Source organism: Antechinus flavipes, chromosome 1 (assembly GCF_016432865.1).
Source record: "Antechinus flavipes isolate AdamAnt ecotype Samford, QLD, Australia chromosome 1, AdamAnt_v2, whole genome shotgun sequence".
NCBI lineage: Eukaryota > Metazoa > Chordata > Mammalia > Dasyuromorphia > Dasyuridae > Antechinus > Antechinus flavipes.
Genome location: NC_067398.1, coordinates 293,541,969 through 293,560,579, shown reverse-complemented (window position 1 = coordinate 293,560,579; position 18,611 = coordinate 293,541,969). Strand labels below are relative to the sequence as shown.

At 35.0% G+C, this 18,611-nt stretch overlaps 1 protein-coding gene across 1 annotated transcript in view; it reads right to left on the bottom strand.

Moving 5' to 3' along the window:
• MUSK (muscle associated receptor tyrosine kinase) overlaps positions 1 to 18,611 on the bottom strand; it is a 198,133-nt gene that overhangs the window by 9,217 nt on the left and 170,305 nt on the right. Inside the window, exons 11-15 of the mRNA XM_051962588.1 lie at positions 9,690 to 9,778; positions 9,095 to 9,254; positions 5,267 to 5,459; positions 4,057 to 4,248; positions 1,227 to 1,375 (exon numbers count right to left, since the gene is read on the bottom strand). Of these exons, the coding sequence (XP_051818548.1) occupies positions 1,227 to 1,375; positions 4,057 to 4,248; positions 5,267 to 5,459; positions 9,095 to 9,254; positions 9,690 to 9,778 (783 nt within the window). The remainder of the gene's footprint in view (positions 1 to 1,226; positions 1,376 to 4,056; positions 4,249 to 5,266; positions 5,460 to 9,094; positions 9,255 to 9,689; positions 9,779 to 18,611) is intronic.

The window sequence follows — 18,611 nt, the reverse complement described above, 5'->3', positions numbered from 1 at the left end:
AGTAATTAATTCTGGTGATATTCATTCGAACCAATCACCTATCGCTGCAATATACTGCTCTTGTGTGAGAGACAGCAAGCTATAGTTGAAAGAGCATTGGAAAGAGGGACATGAAACTCCAGGGCTCAATTCCTTACTATGCTACTTAACTTGTATGACCTTAGATATGTCATTTCCTATCTTTCACACCCCAACATCCTCATCTGTTTGTAGGGGAACTGAAGATTTTGCTGGTCAAAATGCAGAACTTCGGCTAAGATGCAAAAGAATTTGAGTCAGAGAAGTTATAAGCTAAAGAGTGTTCTCCAGCTATCTAGCCTGGATTCCTCCCTTCACCATGCATATCTAACAGCAGCAAATGCAGGAAGACTTGCTTTCCTTGGTAAAAATCTAGACCAAAGTTTTCAGGCTTCTTGGAAGCCCACATATGAGAGAGAAAGGCCACAGGTACTACTTTCAAACTGAAGAGCTTAGTCTCAAAGATCTCTGAAAACACTTTGGCTTTAAATCTCCTGATTCTATAACTGCTAATTCATTGTGCTCTACCAACAATGCCTGACCAATGTAACCCTTTTCATTGCAAATTATCCAAGTGAGTGAGAGGATAACACCCTTAGAGTCACCATAGTTGATCTGAGTTTCAGCAGGGGCAACTGTTGGAATCCTTACAAACTGCTAACTAATTAGAGTTGATCTAATCTTACAAGAAGATGTTTTGGGCAGAACCTGAAACGAGGTACTAAGTAGGACTAATTAATACAAGGCTTGTGTTCACACCTTTACTCATTGGAGTTCACAAGTATGCCAGCTTCACAAAGTAAACTTTGTAACTTTGTGAATTCACACCTCCCTTGAAGCTCTTTGGGCCAGAGAGCACTATGGGAGAAAACCCATAATCCCTCTCTCTCGCATCCCACAATTCCTCCCTCTTGGATAAAAGAAACAGACAGAGGCTCTCGGTCAGATTTCACCGGAATGACATGAAGAGTGGAGCTGGCTGGAGGCTGAAGGACAAAACCTTTGGATTTGGAGACATTCGGAGGGAGCTCTTGGAACCAAGCAGAGAGATAGGCCTCTAAGCTAACCGGGCTATATTGGAGATAATAAAAGATCTGAACTTTTATCACCTGGCTGCGTTTTGAGAAGAAAAGGATCACCACAGGCAACTTGAAGAATAACCCATAGCTTCCCACAGAAAAACCCAATCATGCATTTTCTTTTCATACCTAGGAGCCTAACAATGTTTGGATGATCAAACTCTGCCATGAGGGCTGCTTCCCTCTGGAAATCTGCCTGCATGTCTGCTGAGGCTTCTTCTTTCAGCATCTTCACTGCCACCATGGTAAAAGGCTCATAAGGTCTTAAGCCAGGAGCTCTGAGAATCAAAAATGAAGATCAATATTTATGGATATTATGCGTTTATTTGTGCCCATCCTCAACTTCCATACTGAAAGACTGAGTGTCTACCAAAATATAGATACTGCACTGGTCCAAATAAAGACTATAACAACAACAATGCTAAGTTTGAATTCTCCCCATTCTGGTTTTAACATGAATGTGACCTAAAACTGTTGTTATTTCAGTGATTTTTTTTTTCCTTTTCAGAAAGGATTTATTTTAGGGATAGGTTTTATCCTCAGACCAATATGAATGCCTATTCAAAGGAAATGATGTTAAGGTTTGCAATGTAACTTACATAAATTGTTCCATTTGGTCCCCAAAACTGCATGAGATAATTGCCATTATTATTATTATTATTTCCATTTTAAGAAGGAAATAACTGAGGGAGTCAGAGGTTAAGTGACATAATCAGAGTCACACAATAAGAGAGTGGCTGGGCAAATAAAATGAACTCATACCTTCCTGAATCCAGCTTTGCCCAGTAAGCCCTCCTGCCCACCTTCACCTGGCATTCGTAACTTTTTTGTGTATGCCATGAATGCATTTAACAATCTGGCAAAAATCTGTGGACCTCTTTTCAAAATAATATTTTTAAATGATTGAAGAAACTGTTATATTCTAATTAAAGAGCATTAAAAATAGATGCATTTTTTCCCCCATTTGTAGAACTCTTGAAATCTGCCTGTGGTACACAGATTAGAAACTTTTGATCTAAAATGATGAGTACTCTCTTGTACTAGCAGAGACTGGATTCTACAAGAAAGAGATAAACACAACATTTTAACTCTATTTATTAAGCAATATAATGTGAGAAGATTTGACTTTAGGACTAAAAACAATTTTTAGGGGGTGGGAGCAGCAATTGGGACTAAGTGACTTGTCCAGAGTCATACAAGTGGTAAGTGACTGAGACTGAATTTGACTCTCACTTCAGGGCCAGTGCTCTATTCACTGTGCCACTTTGTTGTACTAGGATCAACATTTCTGAATTGTCACCAAAGAGTAGGTCTGGCTCAGAAGTCATGAATCCCGCAATATGACAGCTGCAACTTAAAGGTTATTAGCAGTACTTTTCAATTTGGTACAATTTGGAAGAATATAATGTTTGATGGGATAGAATTTGTGAGGTCCTGAAGATCTTAGCATCCCCAGTCTCTGGTGCTATCCACACTGCTTTGGGAATGGAATGGAGGATGAATAATGGCTCTAGTAAGTGTGGGTGGGGTCTTTTTTTTTTTCAGATCTAATTGAATAAAATTGAATCAAGTAAAGTTTTATTAAAAAAGTTTTATAAAATAAAACTATGAAAATCAAAATAATGGCTAGCAGCATTAGGGTACAATGGAATAAAGAAAAATGCTAAAGTCCAGTGACCCTTTCATCCTAAAACACTTTTTCTTTTTTTAAAAACATACATTTCATGATATCTCTTTTTATAAGATTAATCTATATGGGACTATAAAATGTTAGCGCTTAAAGGGACATTGAAGATGACTTAATCTTTCAGATTACTTACTCAGATTAGTAATCTTTATTCTAGAGATGAGGAAATTGAAGTCAAAAAAAAGTGAAGTTATTTGGCTAAACTTATATAACAACTTACTGGCAGAGCCAGGAATGCCACTAACGTTTTCTGTCTCCTAAACCTGTATTCTTTCTCCTACATCATAATCAAGAGAATTATTGTCCATAAGAAAAGAAAAAAAATTGAGAATAATCTTTAAAACAAAGATTTAGAGTTATATTTAAATTAAACAACAACAACAACAACAACAACAAAAAAAACTATAGCAATAGAAAATAGATAAGTGAATTTGGAAATAGTTCATTGAAAATAATGTACTATATTAAAAAGTCATTGTATGAATATCCAAGAATAGGAGACCAGATTTAGAGTTTAGATGCCAACTAGTCCAATCATCTCATTTTACAGGTAAGGAAAGTGAGACTTAAAGAGGATCAATGAATAGGACATAAGGGTTTAGCCACAATTTGATCTCAGTTTCAATGACTTTAAGTTCAGTTCCTATTCTGTAGCATTAAATGATAGATTGGGTTTCACTGACTCTTAAGGACTTGCTGTATGGTATGATTGGGTTTACATTGTTCTTCATTACTTATTTTCTTTCCCATGCACCATGATCCTTAAGTGGTGTGTGTTTATGTATGGTATGTGTGTGTATGTATGTATATATATTTTAGTAATTTTTCAATTGTGTCTGACTCTTCATGATCCCATTTGGGATTTTCTTGTTAAAAATATTGGAATGATTTAGTATTTCCTTCTCCAGCTCATTTTACAAATGAGAAAACTGAGGCACACAGGGATAAGTAACTTGCCCAATAAATAAGTGTCTGAAGTAAAATTGGACTCAAGAAGATGAATCTTCCTGACTTAGGTGCCATGCTCTACGCACTATGCTACCTAGCTGCTACTGTGTATTATAATCTGTATGCCAAATTAAATAAACAAATACTTTTTATCAAGAAGTTTAATAATTTGGTAAAAAACTGGTATGCGAAATTTTACAAATAAAAATTTAATGTAATTCCTTTTCACGTCCACAACACTCTCACAAAAGTCACAAAAGCTACTTCCAAAGGGAAATGTTCATATCTTCTAACAGTAGAAATATTTTTCTTTAGAAACTTTACCTTGCTTGAAAGACTCTTCCAAACGCTCCTTCTCCAATATCTCTTACATATTCAATATTATTTCTTGGATACTCCAAGCTGAGGAGTTTGGGGTTCAGAAGAAGTGGCATGCGCTGGTACATAGGGTTGGGATGAAGTCTGTCCAGCAAGAGCTCAGATGGGAGAGTCGTGAGTGTGGGGGTTGCAGATTCCCTGCACAGAAGAGCAATATATACATCTCAGGATTGGTTAAAATGGCAGCTTCTTTTATTCTTCCTACCCAGCAATAAAATCTTCAAAGAACTTCTAGTTTATTGGTCAGAAGGGTTGGAAGGACCCAAGGGGCCCTTTTGGAAGGTCCTACCTTGTACTAGTATCATCTAAGTGTGAATACTATGCAACCCAATAAGCACTTAAGAAGTGCTTATATGCCCAGCACTGTATACAGTAGGGGCTGAGGCTAGAAAGACAAAACAGAACAAAAAATCCTTTTCCTCAAGAAGTCCTATTTTATTGGACATACTCCAGATTTAACATTAGACTGACTCCAACAAAACACAAAAGTCTTTTCAAGTAGAGATTTTAATTCTTTGTACTTTTGTCTAGAATACCTCCAATACTGCCTAGTAAGAACAGGTATTTAATAAATACTTGTTGACTGATTGATATCCAAATCATCTGTTACATTTCATAATGACTACCAATAATACTCCTATAATTGTTATACAATTAACCCAGCACATTTTGAACTATCTACCCTGCCAAGTAGATAAAAAAAAAAAATCTAAATCTTCTTTAATTCTTTCAAACAATTACTTTGGTGAAAAAAAAAAAATGATCCCATGGCCTTTTGTCCTAAAAAACATTACTATTTTTTTTAAAGTTTAATTAATGACTTTTTAAAATGTCATTTTCTGATTACCATCCTATCTTGAAAAATAGTTTTAAGTAAAACTAACTAACAAAATAATGCTTGACAGCATGTGGAACAGTCTTTCCTTGTAGTCCCCTGCTTGTCTAAGGAAAGCAGGGCATTATATATTCCTCTATCTGTCTTCTAGGACCAAGATAGGCCAAATTATTTTTGATAATTACTTGCAGATCAGGCTGACTAAAGCAGAGGCAGACTGAGGAAAATAACTGTAGTCAGATCTTACTCTTGGTTGTGCCATTTAAAGCAAGACTTTTCTCCTCATTTGAGGGGGCTGATTCAAGAAAAGCATAATTTTACCTCTTCTTATTTTTCCACTGTCTTCGCCTTCTGCGACAGCAAAGGAGAACAGTCATGGTGAGAAAACCAATCACTGCAAAACTGGAGATTATGGCAATGATGACAGTCATTGAGTAGGTGGGCGAAAATGCAGATGAGGAAGAAGACCGATCTGGAATGTCTGCACTTGGCTTGACTGTTACCATTGGGAAGACTGTGAGAAAACAGAAAAATGATGGGTTTTGGTTCAATTGCAAATGTGAAAGAAGGTTCTGAACTGAAAATAAGCTAAGAAAGAAATTATACATCCTGAATCAAGTGCCTAGGGTCCTCCTAATTACCCAGTTGACTCAGTCATTAAGCTAATTACCAACACCAACCCCAAGAGTTACAATTATTGTTGTTCAGTTATGTTTGACTCTTCATGCCCCCATTTGGGGTTTCTTTTGCAAAGATTCTGGAGTGACTAGCCATTTCCTTTTCCAGCTCATTTTTCAGATGAGGAACTGAGGCAAATAGAACTAGGTGAAGCCCAGGCAAACAATTAGCAAGTGTCTGAAGCCAAATTTGAACTCAGGTCTTCTTGACTGCATGTTTGGCGTTCTATCCATTCTCTGTGGATATTGCCCTAAGATTTGTGAAGCACTTTACAAATATCTTATTTTCTCTTCACAACAACCCTGGTAGGGAAGTGTTATTATTATCATCCCCATTTTATATGTTATAATATATGTTAAATCCAATATATGTTTACATATTTATACAATTAGCTTGCTGCACAAGAAAAATCAGATCAAAAGGGAAGAAAAAAAAAACTGAGAAAGAAAACAAATGCAAGCAAACAACAACAGAGTGAGAATGCTATGTTGTGGTCCACACTCAGTTCCCATGGTTCTTGTTCTGGGTGTAGATGGCTCTCTTCATCACTGAACAAGTGGAACTGGTTTGAATCATCTCATTGTTGAAGAGAGAGCCATGTCTATTAGAACTGATTGCCATATAGTCTTCTTGTTGCTGTGTATAATGATCTCCTGGTTCTGCTCATTTCACTTAGCATCAGTTCATATAAGTCTTTACAAGCCTCTCAAATCATCTTGCTGTTCATTTCTTACAGAACAATAATATTCCATAACATTCATATGCCATAATTTATTTAGCCATTCTCCAATTGATGGACATTCACTCTGTTTCCAGGTTTTGCCACTACAAAGAGGGCTGCCACAAACATTTTTGCACATGTTATCCCCATTTTATGGATGGGAAATTGAGACAGGTCTAGGTTAAGTGGTTTGTCCAAAGTCACACAATTTGAATTTAGGTCTTCCTGACTGACCAAGTCTAGCACTCTGTCCACTGTGACAAATAGTTTCTCAAAATGCCTCAAAGCAGAAATGTTTATAATTTAAGAGACCTGAGATCTCATTTAGTGTACCCCTCTTATGTAACAGATCAATCAAGCAGTAAATATTTAGTAAGTGTGTCTTGCATTGCTGCCCCAACATATTGTTGCTATGTACAATGTTCTCTTGGTTCTACTCACTTCACTTAGCATCAGTTCATATAAGTCTCTCCAGGACTTTCTGAAATCAGCCTGCTGATCATATAGAACAAAAATATTCCATTACATTATATACCATAACTTATTTAGCCATTCCCCAACTGATGGCCATCCACTTAGTTTCCAGTTCTTTCCTGGCTAGCTTTTTAGACTCTCTCTAGTATATCTCATTGTTTCTCTCTTTTACCATGACTGAGTATAAAGCTTTGCTAGCATTAATAGCTAGGTTTAGGAGTGATAAAATAGGAAATGAAGAAGATAATGATTAAATGAAAAATTATTTACTAATTTCTTATTATGTACATTACTAAGCACTATACATAACTTTAATTCAAATTGTTCTGTTTCATTCTATGAAGCACATAGCTCTAAAGACTAAAAATAGGTAACTCAAAGGTGAGAAGGTATTGTTCAGAGATCAGATGGCTCACTTGAGCATGAGTCAAAAGGGAATTATTGAGGATTTGGATTTTATTTTGTGAACAAATAATTTCAGTGTGAATAATGGAAACTTCAGTGTAATCTTAAAGAAATTAATTCAGACTATTCATCGGAAGAACAAATCCTGAAGCTGAACTTAAATATTTAGCCACAAAATGGAAAGACAGGACTTATTGGAAAACCTGATGTTGGGAAAGACTGAAGGCAAAAGGAAGAAACAGGGAGCAGAAGAATACATGGATAAATAGTGCCATGAAACAGTCAACATGAGCTTGGACAGACTTTAGAGGACAGTAAAAAAATAGAAGGGCCAGATATGCTGTAGTTCACAGGGTCACAAAGAGTTGGACATAACTAAATGGCTAAAAGACAAGGACCATGTAATTTAATGTACATAATTTGTATGCTACTTACTTTCACTTTCTTCATTCTTTGCCTGATTTTACATCTATGCTTATTTTTCTTCCATGGATATCTGGGTGTCTCTTATAGAAGAGAATGTAATTTTTCATTTTCATGTTAATATCTTAGTAAGAAGAGGTGGTGTAGTGCAGTAAAGTTAGGGAGAGTTGGCTTTGATACATTATTGGGGAAGATGCCTGTATTCACAACATACCAGGTAACTCTCTAACAGGAAGCTGGTCTGCTTTGACATATGCCTTTCCTAATCAGCAGCAACATAGATCAATGAAATCACTGGTCTATTTAAGATACAATAATAAAACTTAGGACAATAAATTTAAATCTGAAAGGGACCTTAGACATCACTTAAGCTAATTCCCTCCAATGTACAGATAAAAAAAAAACCTCAGGTCTATCTAGAGAGACTGAGTGATTAGCCTTTGGTCACATAGGCAAGAATGATATTAGATTCAAACTTGGGTCCTGTGACTACAAGTTCAGTACTCTTTCCACCATACTGTCCTATCAGTGAGCACAACAAAAAATCCAAATAGATTTGCTTTTATGAAGACCACTGGACAAAAAGTTATAGTCAAATTTTTAATGAATTTAAAAAAAAAAGAATTGTTGAACAGTTTGAGTAGGGTTACCCTATAAGATGGTCACTGCTATTGTCCATTAGAAGCTAGACTTATCAAAGATGCTGACCCATCTCCATGGGATTTTCTCTATCATGCCATAGAAATGGGTAAACCCTGGAAGCCACTCCTGGATTACTTTCCACATTGGAAATACCTTCCCTATCTGCAACCTCTCCTTCTTATTGGCTGGTTCCTCACAGAACCTCCATTTTAAAAATGAGGTCCAGTCCAATCATGACCCTCATTCATTTCCAGACTGCATTCCTGATCTGACTTTCTCTCTTATGCCCTGACTTCCCTCCTTACCCTTTAGATCTCTTTTATGTGCTATCTTCTCACATTAGAAAGTCAACTCCTTGAGGGCAAGGACTATCTTTCTTTTTGCTTATATTTGTATTGCCAAATCTTAGTAGATTGCCTATAAGCTAGTAAATGCTAAAAATTGTTTGTTGACTTGACTAATGGGTAGAATTTGGACTGCTTATTCTCTCAGGACTCCACTAAACTGGAAATTCTATTTATCAGTGCCAGAATAAAGAAGCATTAACCTCAAAATTCAGTCCAATATATGTATGACCTATATCTGATTGTTTGTCATCTGGGGGAGCAGAAGAAGAAGAGGAAAGAGGGAGGAATAGAATTTTCAATTCAAAGCTTTAAATACAAATGCTAATAAAAATTTAGTGCAAGAGGAAACATTTCTAGGAATATTATACAAAAAGAGAAAAGTTCTGCTAGATATCAGAACAGTTTTTTTTTTGTTTTAGGCTCCTTTCCAGTTGTAATTGACACCCTGATTTTGCTTACCATTGGTGCAGAGAGGTACAGCACAGTATTCCCATCTTACAGCTCGGTCCTTTGTGAAACACCAGGGCCGTTCCCTTTCTCCTCCTGGATTTCGGCAATAATTCTCTGCATTTGATAGCTCAGGGAACATCTGAGGTGTCTTTCTGTGTACTTGGGGGGCCTAATAATAAAAAAAAGCACTATCAGTGATTCTTATTGTTGATTAGTCTTTCCAAATCAAATCCAAATATTAGGAGCTCTGATTTGCTATAATTTTCTTTAGATGATTCTTCCCTTTCTCCTTCCCCTTCTCCTAACCAGATCAAAGGATTAGACACTGATAATTATATCTCAGAAAGGATGTACCATTCACTTCACTTCTGATTGGGATCTCCAAAAACTGTATGAATTGAGGTGGAAGATGTAGCAATTGGCCAGGAATTCTCCTAGATAGATCATCTCTATTTATCCATAAATGCAATCTACTGGTGAGGACTCTTGCACTAAGCAGAAGCATGTAGATGAAGAAAGTCAATGGAAAAAATAGAGGTGAAATGGCTAAACAACAAACTTTTTTTTTTTTTTTTGACTGCTAAGAGTCTTTTAATAAGCTTACCTGTTCACTCCATTTCTGACAAGGAATGCCTGATACTGTGACATTTATGGTACCTTGGTACAATCTTCCCTTGTTCTGATAGCAAGTTGCTGAAACAAAGAGAAAAAAAGAAGTAAACTTTTAGTATCAAAAGAACAATTTGCATATCAAAATGAAAAATGAAGGCTAAATCCACACAGCCTACATTGGAGTAAAAGAAGAATAAAAATGATTTTAGTAACAATAGGAATGGAAAAGAACAAACTTTCTTTTTGCAAAGTAATGAGGGTTAAGTCACTTTTCCAGGGTCACATAGCTAATAAGTGTTAAGTGTTTGAGGCCAGATTTAAAGCCAGGTCCTCCTGATTGCATAGTAGATAGAGCACTGAAATCAGGAGAGCCTGGATTTAAAATGATGTTAAAGTCAAATAGAAATAAAGCCAAGTAAATCATACACATGTGAGGAATAAATTTGTGGACTCAAAAGGGGGTGAAGTTAAAAGTCTGTTTTATTACACACAAATGCAGAAGTAGTATGTCCTATCATAGGATAAGATAGGCACCTGCCTAGGAGAGGAAGATTAAGCATTAATTCCCTATTCCTAGTCACAAGTGCCTTCCTCTGTTTCCCCAATTGTTGGGTACTCCAGGAGTTACAATTTCTCGCTCTGTCTATTACATGTTTACCCCTTGATAAGTTCCCCCTTCCCTCATATGCATCACATGATCATTAAAATGAGCCTAAACTCCTCCTAGGGAAAAAAAAAAACTGATGAATTAATTATGAATAAGTACTTCACATAAAATAATCTCTACCTTACTTTACTACCTTCTACTCTTGAACAAGATATCCCTTCTTTTTGTATCTAGTCCTTCTGCTAATTGCTATTTCTGAATTTATTCAAACAGTGATCCCTACAAGCTGTATATTTACTTAGAAAACCACCAACATATTATCTATGTTCTATTGCATTTTTATTTTGTCAAGTATCTCCTAGTTATATTTTATTGTGGTTCCAGCATCTCAGAATATAGTGAGGGTACATGTGGCTATATGTTTAAGACCTTGTTATTGAGCAATTTCCCAAGACTTCAAACTATAGAGAGGAAACCAGCCTGCTGTGAAAGAATCAATTTCCTCTTGTAGAAGTTCCTGATACCTTTGAAATTATAGGTTCTGACCTTGTATATATAGATCTCTTTTGAAAGATAATGGTATTATTGTTGGTGGAATTGTGAATACATCCAACCATTCTGGAGAGCAGTTTGGAACTATGCTCAAAAAGTTATCAAACTGTGCATATCCTTTGATCCAGCAGTGTTACTACTGGGCTTATATCCCAAAGAGATACTAAAGAAGGGAAAGGGATCTATATGTTGTAAGAATGTGGCAGTCCTCTTTGTAGTGGCTAAAAACTGGAAACTGAGTAGATGCCCATCAATTGGAGAATGGTTGGGTAAATTGTGGTATATGAATATTATGGAATATTATTGTTTGGTAAGAAATGACCAACAGGATGATTTTAGAAAAGCCTGGAGAGACTTACATGAACTGATGCTGAGTGAGATAAGCAGGACCAGGAGGTCATTATATTCCAACAACAATACTATATGATGATCAGTTCTGATGGACCTAGCCAATGAGATGAACCAAATCAGTTCTAATGGAGCAGTAATGAACTGAACCAGCTACACCCAGCAAAAGAACTCTGGGAGATGACTAAGAACCATTACATTGAATTCCCAATCCCTATATTTTTGTCTGCCTACATTTTTTATTTCCTTCACAGGTTAATTGTACATCATTTCAGAGCCTGACTCTTTTTGTACAGCAAAATAACGATTTGGACATGTATACTTATTCTGTATTTAATTTACACTTTAACATATTTAACATGTATTGATCATCCTGTCATTTAGGGGAAGGGGTGGGGGAAAAAGGGGAAAAATTGGAACAAAAGGTTTGGTAATTGCCAATGCTGTAAAATTACCCATGCATATAACTTGTAAATAAGAAGCTATTAAAAAACAAACAAACAAACAAAAAAGAATGATAATGGTATTACTACACACCTCTCAGATTGGCTAAGATGACAGGAAAAGATAATGATGAATGTTAGAGGAGATGTGGGAAAACAGGGACACTAATACATTGTTTGTGGAACTGTGAATGGATCCAACCATTTTGGAGAGCAATTTGGACCTATGCTCAAAAAGTTATCAAACTGTGCATACCCTTTGATCCAGCAGTGCTACCACTGGGCTAATATCCCAAAGAGATCTTAAAGAAGGGAAAGAGACCCACATGCGCAAAAATATTTGTGGCAGCCCTTTTTGTAGTGGCAAGAAACTGGAAACTGAGTGGATGCCCATCAGTTGGAGAATGGCTGAGTAAGTTATGGTACATGAATGTTATGGAATATTATTGTTCTATAAGAAATGATCAACAGGATGATTTCAGAGAGACTTGTAGAGACTTACATGAACTGATGCTAAGTGAAATGAGCAGAACCAGGAGATCATTATACATGGCAACAACAAGATTATATGATGATCAATTTTGATGGACATGGCTCTCTTCAACAATGAGATGATTCAAACCAGTTCCAATTGTCCAATGATGAAGAAAGCCATATACACCCAAAGAAAGGACTGTGGGAACTGAATGTGGTTCATAACATAGCATTTTCACTCTTTTTGTTGTTATTTGCTCACATTTTATTTTGATTTTCTTTTTTTCTTGTATAGCATGATAATTGCATAAATATGTTGGATTTAACATATATTTCTACCATGTTTAACATATATTGGACTACTTGCCATCTAGGGGAGGGTGAGGGGGAAGGGGATAAAATTGGAACACAGGGTTTTGCAAAGGCTAATGTTGAAGAATTGTCCATGCATATGTTTTGAAAAATAAAAAGCTTTAAGAAATAAAAAGAAAGATAATGGCATTGTTTTATTCATTTTAGCATCAACTCTACAGAATTCTATTTCCAAATTTGAGATATGAATTCAATTTGAGTGTTTTTCCCCCTTAAAAAAAAATTCCACTACTAAAAACATTAGGACATATTTCCGATTTAATAATAAATGAGCCACAAAGAATAATCTGACAGCAATGCCTTATAGAAATACCAGTGGGTCTGGGAAACCCAAAATCATTAGATTATGATAAGCATTCTGGTGCTAACTTACTGAGTCAAATATTGTCCTTATGCACATAGAGCCCAGATGAATCATTCATGGATTTGGCTTAACATGGAGTAAGCCTATGGTCCTTTCTTTGTTAGAATCATGAGATGATTCTAACTTCCTCTAACAATCTTGTTTTGCTTATTAGTCATGTAAAATGATTATTTCTTTTTACAAGTAAATTGTTTGTTTACTTTTAGAGAGTTCTGTTAGTGATAGTAGTCTGTAGGCTATTGCTTTGAGAAGTCTATTTCCTGTGATGAGTTATTCTGGTCCATTTGCTGCTTTTCTTCATAGGCATTCATCACTTCCCAACTCTGTGTCTTTGCCCAGGTTCTTCCCATCCTTTGAATATATTACCTCCTCATCTCTGCATATTAAAATTCCTAGTTTTCTTCAAATTTCAGCTTTGGTACAACCTCCTATACAGAGTCTTCCCTGCTCCCCCACCTGTTAATTTCCCCCCTCCAAGTGCTTTGTGTATATTTTTTTATTTCTGTGAATGTTATTTTCTTCCACAGAATATAAGATCTTTGAGGACAAGAACTAGCTTATTTTAGTCTTTATATCCCAAGAATTCAAGAACAGCTCATGCCACATAGTAGGTGCTTAATAAATGCTTTTTGATTGATCTTCCTTTCCCCTCTTTATGCTAGTGGTATACGTTTTTGTCCCAGAAAAGAAGGCATAAAGACAACTAAATAGAAAGACTAGATGATCCAATAATAGTAATGTACAAAAGTGAAATAATAGAAAACCTAAATGAAAAATAGTTTCCCATCCATACTGATGCTTGAAAACATTCTCCCTTTTCTATCAATTTCAAGTCCTTTTAACATTTGTTTAATCCCCCTTCCCATTTCTGAGAGTTTTGCTGAATTGTTTTTTTCCTTTCTCCTTAGTTTTTAATTATTTTATTCTCTGTTACAAGGTATAAATGTCTTTTTTTTTTTAATAACTGTTTTTAGAGGGCAAAGGTATCTTTGGAAATAAAGGTGCTATAGAAATGAGAGAAAGATGGTAAGGGAGGAAAAAAGGGGAGAGAGAGAGATGAATCCATCTTCTCTCCAAAGGGGAGGAAGGGAAACAAGGGTAAAGATTAAGGGAGAGAGAATATATGTGTGTAGATGTATATGTATATATTTATCTATGTATGGGCATGTATGTATGGGTATGGGTGCATATGTTTGTGTACATATATGAAAAATAGAGAGAAAGACATTGCGTAAGAGAGAAAGACAGAGAGAGACACATACAGAGAGAGAGCCAGAGACAGAGAAACACAGAAAGACACAGAGAAAACGGCAGTGAATAGAGTGCCAGGCCTGGAGTCAGGAAGACTCATCTTCATGAATTCAAATATTGTCACATTAGCTGGTGATTGTGGGCAAGCCATTTTACCCTGTTTGCCTCAGTTTCTTCATCTGGAAAATTATTTGGAAAAGGAAATGACAAATTTCAGTATCTTTATGAAGAATACCCCAAATGAGATCACCAAGAGTCAGCCACTCCTGAAAAAGACTGAACAATGACAACAACCACAAATATACATATATACTCATATAATATTGTTTCTATTAAATATTCTAAATTGCATGGCATATATTTTATATTTATGCAGATATTGCTAAACTATGGATAAAGTTTTATGATGCATTGGACAACAGGGTATTATGGAATAGTCAAACACTAGAATTATTAGAACATTAGAAGAACATTTAGAAATCATTCTAAAAGTCTGTCCATGGCAGAAGTTTAAAAAATTTTTTGATTGTTTCATGTTTCAATATATCCTTCCTCCTACTCTCTGAGAGTTATCTCTTAGAATAATAAAAAAGCGTGTGGGAGGTTGGCAAGTGGTGAGATATGTGATCTTGGGTGAGCCACAGTCTCTGTGAGTTTTAGTTTTTTCATCTGTAAAGAGATGGGATAGGATAGCCTCTGAGATTCCTTTGAGCCATAGATATTTAACTCTAAAACAACTTAGCAAAACTAACCAACTTTTAAAATAAGTCTGATATTATCTACAGTGTTCCACACTTATAACCCCCCTCCTTACTCCTGCCAAGAAATGGGGCAGTGGGGAGATTGCCATGACAGATTTTTACTGTTCCACAGGACTTTTCCTGCCAAAAACAGTTAGTTATTTAAAACCTTTCAATTTCAAAAATTGACTTCTTCTTTCATCCTGCCCCTCCTTCCACTACCTCCTTCCTTCCTTCTTTTTTTTTTTTTTGTCCTTGAGCTGCCTAAAACAAGTTGCCCTTCCTGGCCCTCCTTCCCCTGAAACTGCCTAGGGAGAAGAGGTCTATGATAGGTAATATCATGAATTTGCTGGTCTGCAGTCTAGTTTGGGTTAGAAAAATACTGATCTTGTCCAGCTCTCTCATTTTACAAATGTGGAAACTGAGGATTGGAAAGGGAAATGATTTACTTTGTGTTAGTGATAGTTCTAACAGATTCTGCCACTCCCAATAAGCATATTCAGCCACTGGAAAATAAACAATATTATCATCTTCTCTGTTTTCAATTTTTTGTTATTTGTAATTAATACTAGAACTGTTTTTATAGTCAGAGTTAACTGGTTGTATATATCAATGATATGGTAGGTAAATATGCATGAATTATAGATTGAACTCATTTAGCCCCATTTTCCCATTCCTGTTTTTGTAGGATATAGCAATATATCTTCTGGAAAAAGAGGTCTTGCAGAGTTCAGATGAAAAGACTGAGGTCTAAAGAGATTTTATATCACACAGGTAACAATAAGGGACATGCAAAACATGTTTTCTCAATTACACAAAAATATGCATATATAAAAATATGAATGAGATACTTAAGATAAGACATGAACTTAGTTTTATTTCCCCCAAATGCTTTCCAAAGAACTATACAACAGGAACAAGTCATTCAACTTCTTTTTCATTAAGGAGGATAAGTATGTAGTATCATGTTTCTAAAAGCTTTGGATAACTAATATTCACAAAAGAAAGCAGAAAAATTCAGTGCTTTATTTTATTTGATGACTTTTGACTTAGAAGTTTTGATTTAGAATTTGTTGGAAAGGTTTCTGTCTTCCTTTCTGAGCCTTAAGTGACTAAGAGAAGCATGAGCTTGATTTAATTTCTTTAAGACAGTAGTACCTTGCTTTCTTAAAAACTCCAGGACTGAGAAGAATAAGTCTGAAGATTTGGGGCTTGGAAGTTGAATGCTTATTCTGGTCCTCAAACATATGGGTTCAATCCTAGAGAGTTTCTAATGGGGTGAGGAGAGGGTAATGGTGGTCCTAGGTTTATTTTTCTCACACTCTTTGGCTTGTGACATCTGGCATCCTAGGATAAAATTAAAGCTTAGTTATTGATGAATGTCGAAGGCTTCTTCAAAATAAAGGGAATTAGAGCATGGGCCATGTATTTATTTCTTCTACACAGAAGAAACAGGATTAAAATAGGACGCTGTAACTTAATTAATATACTATTGGTAGAAATATAAATTGGTCTAAACACTTAGAAAAACCATTTAGAACTTTTTTATTATATATAAAAAAAAAAGCCCAAGATGTTTGTACTCTTTTACCTAGAGATTCTAAGGAAGTCAGAAAAGGGAGAAAAACCCTATATATACCACATATGCAAAGCATCACTTTTGTAACTGAAAAGAATAAGTAACAAAGTAGATGCTCTTTGATTGGGCAATGACTGAAAAAAAAATAATATCAACAGGGAAAGGTATTTAACTTATATTTTCATTAATGTGAGGAACTCCCAGATGTGGAAACTCCCTGTACCAATGAAAGTTAACTCCTCTGCAACTTATAATCTTAAAGAGTTGACTAAAAAACTGAGAGATTAAGTGACAGTGAATATGGATCAGAGATGGAACTTGAGTCTAGGTATTTGTGGTTTTGAGACCTGTTTTTTCTCTACTATGCCTGAACTTCTTTTCTATTTTTTAGTGAGTACTAAATTATTTAGATGAAAAATACTACTAATAATATTAATAGTATAAGAATATAGAAATATTGTTATATATTTGTGTCATAACATGTATTTACAAATTATTATAACATGACATTTATATATTGTAATTTATATAATATATTTGCATATTTATAAATTTTATAGATATATGATATCTATTTTTATATAGCTCTATCATAAGATATAATTACACATATATTTTATTGGTAATTATGAATGTAAATCCTAATATATGATTATATGTTACATGTATCTATATATGACAATACAATATAATTAAATTATATAATATAATCTTAAATTTATGTATTATAATACAATTATATACTATAATGTTACAAAATATATTAATAATATTTATTAATAACAGTAATACTTAATATCAATGCTAATATTAATTAATATTTAAAATTTAGTAACTCTATATTTGTCACTCCTATTTTTTTCCCTGTTGCCTCCAGTAACATTCTAGATTTTTTTTTTCTTTCAAATGAATCTTGTGATTATTTTATCTATAGAGTATAGGGCAATCTGTAGAGTAGTGGATTGGCAATTTGATAGCATTAAGATTATACTTCCTTGAACATTTTTGTTGTTTCTTTAAGATATATGTCTGTAAGTTGCTAGCTATCATATTATTAAGTTCAGCAAAGAGGAATAGGAAAGGAAGAAAATCTCAGAATACTTTTAATGATTGACAATAGGAAGCTCGTGAAAGTTTCTGAACATGGGAGTGGTATGATTATTGAAGAGCAATGAGAAGATTATTTATACAGTAAGCAATATGAAAGATGGATCAGAGAAGGGATAGATTAGAAGGAAGAAGGCTAATTAGGAGTAGATTATTATAAATATGCTCAAGTGCAATCTGTTCTGCATTCTTCCTCAATGCCAGTATTATTATTATTATTTTTTTTTGATTCAACATTACCCAAGGCCATCTCTAATCGTCCTGATCTGTATCTTGCCACTGGACCCAGATGGCTGTGGAGGGGAAAGTGAAGCAGGACCTTGCACAGCCCATGTTCACTTAAATCCAAGTGACTTGCATGGTCCTCTTTGAGAACAAAAGGCAAACAATCCTCATTATAAGATAATCTTGTGTCTTTGTTTTTAGGTAGTAAAAGTGTTGCATTTCATGTCAGAAAGACTCGCGTTTTTATCCTGTTTCAGATTATGTTTGACAATAAGCAAATCACTTAATCTCTTAAAATATAGAGTTAAGCCCTGAGAGAAATGCTGCCCCAAATTATTGCTGTAGTGTTGTCTACACTACATCAAGGAATCTTGAAATGATGCTACCATATGCATCAGAGGATTTGTGCCATCAAATTCAATATTATTTGTTGTTCAATTGTGTCTGACTCTGTGATCTCATAAATTGTACTGTCCAAAGGGTTTTCTTGGTAAAAATACTGGAGGAATTTGTCATTTCCTTCTCCAGTCAGTTAAGGCAAACAGAGGCAGATTTGAACTTCAGTCTTCCCAATTCCAGGGCTAATATTCTATCCACTGAGCCACCTACTTGCCATTATTTTATTAACAAAAAAATCATACAAGATTGTGACACTTAATATTCTCTGTATCTTTTGGCCAGTTGGTCAAAAGTATTATGATTATGAAAGTATGATCGGTATTTGTTAGAACCCATCTATTTCCTTCTTATATCTTCATCAAGAGTATTCTTAATAAATAAGTCATTCTTACAAATAATTTATAGAGGTGAAAATACTAGCATTTTTTTTGTTTATTAATAATTTTTTTCTTG